Below are 7,130 nucleotides of genomic sequence, written 5' to 3' on the forward strand. Positions count from 1 at the left end.
CCTGCAACCCAGGTACATGCCCTTGACCAAGAATCAAACCCATGACCCTTCGGTGCATGGGCCGACATCCCAACCACTGAGCCACACCAGCCAGGGCTGTGACTGCTGTTTTTAAATCCATGGCGACAGGTGCCCTGGGCCGGCCATCCTGTCCTGAGCGGCAGAGGAACAGGTGGTGTGGACACGGGGAGAGGCTGGCCCCGAGGCCGCCACGACAGGTTTTCATTTCCGTCCCCTGAAGTTCCGTGGGTGACCGCACCTCAAATCCCAGCCATCCTCCCGATAATGAGGAAGATTATTGGCCTGACCTGGTCCTTTAATGTTTCCCACTCGTGCCTTGAGCTTTCATTAGTTTTCGTGTCTCATTAACACACAAATCAAAGAGTGAGAATGAAACACCTCTTGATGTGTAATCTTACTAAAAGTGGAAAGTTGAGATCATGGGACTGCGGGGCCCGCTGAGCAGATGAGTGAGCCATGGTGGGTGCCATGCCAGCCCGCAGGGGATGCCCTCCGTCTCGTCACTCGTGAGGACAACGGGGAGCGACCTCACACCCAGAAACACTCTGAGTCTCTACGTTTAGGACTCGACGTGGCACCCTCTCTGAGCAGAGACAGGCTCGAGTCACGCTGGGTTTTCCTCTTTCCAAGCACTGGGGTGAGATTTGCATTAAACCTCACACCAGTTCTCAGTTGTGTGTCTACCCCAGAGACGCTACTGCCCAGGGATAAAGGCCACGTCCCACTGCTCTGTAAATTCCCTCCTTGGGCTCACTCTTTCTAGCCCCCCAGTCTAGAGAAGCAATGCCATTCGGGGAGCCAGCGCTCAGCATTGCGGGCAGAAGCGGCAGGGCTTGGATTGCGGTTCTCTAGATTCATAGCTCTGTGGCTTTGGGCAAGTCGCTTAAGTGAGCCTCAGTGTTCTCATCTACAAAATGGGGCTCCTAGCGTGCCTACCTCACACAGGTGTGCTAAGGCCTAAATGAACTAATAAATACAGAGCTTAACAGCGTGTCTGAAATAACATGAGAACCCAATAACCATGACTTTCCTATAAGAGATACGTTACAGGGTGTAACAGGGATGAGGGGGGAGGGTGGTCATGCATGTCATTGCTGGAGTTGAAATTTGTCAGCGCTACAATCTGAACCTTGCACAGCCCAGCCAGCACAGGGAGCCTCAGGAGTGAGCAGAAATGCCAGCTGGCTCTTCACAGGGCTCTCTGGGGAGATGGGTAGTTCTCAGAGAACCCTTCCTACTGTTCCTCTCCTCCATCAGCTCATTGCTGAATCTTTGGGTAGTTTCTCTCTCTGGTGATAGATATATCCCCTTTCCTTACACTCACTAGCAAGCTCACTCATTCACTCTAGGAAATGTCTGGAGAGGATTTGGGGTTCTGTCAATAGAAACATGAAAGCTATTAAGGGGAGTCCCAGGGGGAACTCATCAGTACGACAGTGTGGACGACCTCTGATTGTTCCATGATGCTTCTCCCGTGACCTCAGACAATCACACTCTCATCCTGACAGTGTTGAACTGAACTCCCTAACTTTAACTCTTTTCTTATTCAGGTGCATCTTCCCAAAACCTGGAGACATTCATAGAAAGGTAAGTGGAAGAAGTTGTTTTTAAATTGAGTTTCTCGTTTTGGAATGAACAAGAGCTCTGTTGTTACCTGTCATCATGTGCCCTGGGCACCAGCTAGTCACTCTGCAAACCCTGGGAGATTATTATCCCTTCCTGGGCCAGTGAGCATTGGATGTGTCCATTTCCATATGTCCTTAGAGACAGACCATAAGAATACATACAAGCTTAGATCTGGCCAAAAAGACAAAAAGCATTTCGTATTCCTGTTTACGAAGGAGAACACAATTCTGTGCTCATTTGGGGTTTAACACTCAGAATCAGGGCCCTGGATGCCCAGAATGGAACCTTTGGGCCCATGGATGTCTCAGGGATCTGGACATAAGTAACCCAGGTAACTCATCTGTGATCATTGACCACAAAGGCTGTGAATGATGCTAAGAAGATGGTAGCGTGTCCCCTGTTGGAGACTTCACTCCACTCCTCCACTCCACACATTGATGTGGTCTTTCGCTAATGGAAGATTAAAGATTATGGAGGATAAAGGGGGAGATGGGGATGGTGACACTAAATGAAAGAAAAATAGCAAAGTTCCCCAGAGGGTGGCCACACAGACTCTTCCACAGGCCCAGCCTGTGACCTCGGTTACAGAGCAGGGTTTCCGCGTGTTTGACATTCAGCTTCCAGTTTGTCTAGGAACCCACTGTTGGACCACCCAGCCATCGTCATATACGCCATGATTGGAAACGACGTCTGCAACGGGTGAGTTACTACCAAAGAAAGTTTTTGGTTTTTTTAATCTATTTTTATTTATTTCAGAGAGGGAGAGAGAGAGATAGAAACACCAGTGATGAGAGAGAATCATTGATCAGCTGCCTCCTGCACACCTCGCACTGGGGATCGAGCCTGCAACCCGAGCATGTGCCCTGACTGGGAATCGAACCCTGACCTCCCAGTTCATAGGTTGACACTCAACCACTGAGCCAACCCAGCTAGGGCAGTGATAGTGATTCTTGAACAAATATTCAGGTTATTTGAATATCCTTAAAATCAAGATGTTGAAATTAGTCAGACTTGAGTTCAAGCCCTGGTTTGTAGATTGACGCTCAACCACTGAGCCGCACCAGCCAGGTGCAAAGAAGGTTTTGAGAATGAATTCTTTGCCTCTGGGTTCCCCCTTTTCTCCACTCCATGATAACAGCCTGCTGTCAGATCAAATTTCTCTGTCTTCACAAGTGCTAGGCACACGTGGAATCAACAGAACCAGCCTGGAAAGCCGAGAGACCCTTTCTACAAACATCTTCCATTCATCCTTTGCTCTGATTCACAACAAATGTGTGTGTCACGATCAGGCCTGAGTTGTGTCGCAAGAAATAGGCTCCTACTGGCCAACAATCCGAGATTGAGAACCATGACTTCCTCCAGAAAATAAGGCAGGATCACGGCCACCCCATAAGTACAGCTTCTTCACTCACATCCTCAGACGCCGACTCAGGTGGCAGAGACACCCTAGGCAACAGGCTTGTGTAGACTACGCACAGTTCCGGCCAATCCTATTCCCGCCATGGCCCACGGGAGAAAGCAGCTTTGCTCACCTGCTGATCTCAGCAGTGATTTCAGAATGTTGACTGCCTTCGTTCCCCCACAACATTTTGGAAGATTTCTCAAAATCTGTGTGTTCCCCTGAGGATATGCTGCATATGTGAATGCCATCTGTCCTGTGGTCATGGCCAGAACAAGAAAAAGGTGACACCAGATCTGGAACAACTCCCAGTAGCCATCCACCCTCCATTTTAGAAAACAGAAACATAAAGCCCAGGTCACATGATTTGCCTAATTAATTAAGGCCAGTGTCAGACTCCCCCCTAGGTAGTGCTAGAAGCAGGGATTCCTGCCCACTGCCCCACCTTCGCTTTCCTGAACTTCACAGTTCAATATCATCCCAGTGTGTTTGCCCTCGCAGACACCTCCGTGAGAGCCTAGACCTCTCCCAGTGAGGACGGTGTAGACCTCACCCGTGGAGTGAATTCAGGGCAGGAGATGCCAGGCAGGGATCTAGAATGCTCCTGTGCCAGACCCTGCCTTGCCCCGCCCCCCAAGCTGGTTTACCACTCTCCCAGATCCCCACATCTGTCAAATGATGGGGACCCAGGTCTCAACCCTTGACAAACCACCTGGGACTCTCCACTAAATAGCAAAGAACCCCAAAACCTTCCATGAGCCCAGAGCCACGCCACTTGCTACCTCATCTCACCACACAGCAGCCCTAAGAGGCAAGTATGATCATCCCCATTTCACAGATGAGGAAACTGAGGTTCCGAAAGGTTATCCTCCATGGAGCATTGAGCAGCCAAGCTGAGAGCCCACCCGGTGCTCTGACAAAGTTCCGTGCCCTTTCCACCGGCCACACGTGCCTGACTTGCTTTCTCTTCCAGAAGTATGTAGCGAGCACCTGCGATGTGCCGGGCGCTGGGTCCAGCGGCAAACGGGCCACAGACCAGGACCTCAGGGGCTTGTAGAAGGAGAGGCATGGAGCTTCAGCCTCCAGCCCCATCACAAAACAGAGCAAACCGATGGCCAGACCAGCCCGCACCTCCCAGCCTCTGGATCTTGCTCCCCGGAGGGCACGGAGCGGACGAGTGACACTGCGTGAAAGACACCTGCAGGAGGAGGCAGGGACTCCAAGCGCCCAGACCCCCGAAACGTCCCTTGTTCAGCCGAACCTGCTCACTACAAATGATTTTCCTTTTCCAAAGAGCAAGGGGGCAGGCGGCCATGAGCTGAGACCCATGCCAGCTGCCACCCCCCACCCTCAGCCCCCACCCCGCCGGGATCTGGGCAGGGAAGCAGCCAGCACTGGGAGAAAGAGCGGGGCTGGCCGCTGGGAGATCCCCACGGTGCCCACTTTGCGGCGTCCTGTGGAGGGTTAGAAACATGGAGACAGATGGCAGCGACACCTCCCCATCTGCCTGGCCATCAAGGTGGAGCAGATAACCAGAGAGCCGAGTGAGCTCATTAAAGCTCCCAAGTCCGGTGCTTCTTTCTCAACCTCTAAACCAGCGGTTCTCAACCTGTGGGTCGCGACCCCTTTGGGGGTCAAACGACCCTTTCACAGGGGTCGCCTAAGACCATCGGAAAACACATATATAATTACATATTGTTTTTGTGATGAATCACTATGCTTTAATTATGTCCAATTTACAACAATGAAAATATATCCTGCATATCAGATATTTACATAACGATTCATAACTGTAGCAAAATTACAGTTATGAAGTAGCAAAAAAAATAATTTTATGGTTGGGGGTCACCACGATATGAGGAACTATATTGAAGGGTCGCGGCATTAGGAAGGTTGAGAACCACTGCTCTAAACTCACACAGCCACTTCGTAAACACTTGCTACATGCATGAAGGTCACGATTGGAAGGTAGCTTTTCCTGTCCGGAACTCAAAAAACAACGTTCCGCAGAGGTACCTACGTTTCTCATGGTGACGCTGCTCAAGGTGGCCTCGGCTAGCCCAGCTTCCTGGGCTTGTCCAATCACTGCCCACCTCACAAAAGCTACAGAATATGCTGGAAAGTCAACTGTGCAAAAAGACGAACAGTTTACATCTTCAAGCCAAAAAGTATTCTAGCGTCCTTATTTACACGTTGCCTTCCAAACCTAACTTGGAAAAAAGAAATGAATTTAAATATAACTTTCCATGATATATTTCTAGAATACATTCACACACTCCTTATTTCTGTTTTTTTTTCCTAAACCAAATGAAAGTAAGTCAACGAGCTTAAATTCAAAAAATGTCTGAAGCTACAATTTTGTTACTTTCAGTTTACTTTGTCCCTCTTTGTCTTAAAGTCTTTCATTTTAGGTCAATGCTCTGATAACTACGTTCCAAAACTTCCTTTTTCTATTTTCACTAACGCTTATGAAGCAAGAAGAAAAAATACAAACTAAAATTTCCAATAATCTCTATAGAGCACAAGCACTGGTGTGAAGAGGAAGGCGGAGATGCGACATGGAATGCCCTTCGGCGGGCAGCGTGGCAGGGGGGTCGCCTGAAAGAGCAGCCTATCAGGAAAGTCATGAGAGTTCAACTGGAAAGAGCTATTGTGGACACATAGTGTGGCTTCATTGCTCAGCCACATTCTGTTTCCCTCCCTGCAATGCAGGTGGGAAGTTTTAGAGACCAAGTTGCATACCTTGAAGTGTCAAGCAAATCATAATCAGTCCCGGACTCCTTTGGTTCCACGAACTGTGTGTCTCAGTTAGGATAGGTGAGGCTGTGCTGCAGGAACAAACAGCCCCTAAAACTTTAGGAGTATAAAGCAACAAACATTCACACGCCATTCACACTACATGTCCGTCAAGGATCATCACGTGACTCTGTTCCAGGACTCAGATGGGTGAAGTCACTGCTTCTAGAACATTGCCAAGACCCATGGCAAAGGAATGGAGCTTTTAGAGGCTCTCATACCACCAACCATGACATACGTCTCTCCTCACAGCTCAGATACCAAACCAGCGACATGGCCAACCCAACCATGCGAGAATCGGGAAGCCAGAAACCATTTGCAAATAGCACCCATAACCACCTCATGGGGTGGCCTTCAAGGGGCGGGTATTTGGAATGTGTATGCATCCGTGCTGGTAATCTGGTAAGATCTTTTCTGTTCCTTTTAACCAACAGGAGGAGTGACCCAGTCCCAGAAATGACCACTCCTGAGCAATTCTATTCCAAGGTCATGGAGACCCTGAAGTACCTCAACGCCCGCCTGCCCAACGGCAGCCACGTGATTCTGTACGGCTTGCCGGACGGGACCTTCCTCTGGGATCATTTGCACAGCAGATACCATCCTCTCGGTATTGTTCTGAAGACCCTTTTACGCTTTAACGTGTCAGTGTACATACAGTTCCAGTGCAGTGAGTTCACAGCACGTAGGAACACAGCTAACATGCCACTGCAGTGCATGCATCAGCACGGATGCAGGGAAGCGCCCCAGCTGCAGGGTCTACTCTAGAGGTCAGGATCCAACCGTGGGCAGAACCAGGTCCAAAGCCGGGAGGGGCAGGAGTAGTGGACGAAGAATTAAGGCAAATTGAAAGGTAAGAGTTTCAGTCAGGAAACTCCTTTCACTGAAGGTGAGATCTAAAAACCAGCTGATGAGGCCCAAGCAAGAGACAGAAAGCCTGAGTCAGAGGGAGGATTTCTCTGAATCTGGGTGGGGAGTGCCCCCTGCTGGCCAGATGGCATTCCGTCGCCCGCAGCCCTGGGAGGGCTGGTTCTGGCTTCCACACTCTCACCGTCTGCGGCAGAGAGATAATGGTCCTCCTCTTTGACAAGAAAATTGAATCTATCGTTCAGCCTAACTGATGTGAGGCGCAAGTGAGAAATAAGGCTGTTCCGCCACCTTCAATCTCTCTCTTCGCTCCCAGATAGGGCCTCTTATTTCTCTTTACTTTTTGGAGCGTGAGAGAGTGCTAATGAGTAAGACACCAGCCATTGCCCTTGAGAGAGAGAGTGTGTGTGTGTGTGTGGGGGGG

At 49.8% G+C, this 7,130-nt stretch overlaps 1 protein-coding gene across 1 annotated transcript in view; it reads left to right on the forward strand.

Annotated features, from left to right (window-relative positions):
- The window catches only part of AOAH (acyloxyacyl hydrolase), a 112,999-nt gene that overhangs the window by 92,508 nt on the left and 13,361 nt on the right, over positions 1–7,130 (forward strand). Inside the window, exons 14-16 of the mRNA XM_006757197.2 lie at positions 1,572–1,608; positions 2,272–2,346; positions 6,277–6,449. Coding sequence (XP_006757260.1) covers positions 1,572–1,608; positions 2,272–2,346; positions 6,277–6,449 — 285 coding nt within the window. The remainder of the gene's footprint in view (positions 1–1,571; positions 1,609–2,271; positions 2,347–6,276; positions 6,450–7,130) is intronic.

This window comes from Myotis davidii, unplaced genomic scaffold (assembly GCF_000327345.1).
Source record: "Myotis davidii unplaced genomic scaffold, ASM32734v1 scaffold573, whole genome shotgun sequence".
In the NCBI taxonomy this organism is placed as follows: Eukaryota; Metazoa; Chordata; class Mammalia; order Chiroptera; family Vespertilionidae; genus Myotis; species Myotis davidii.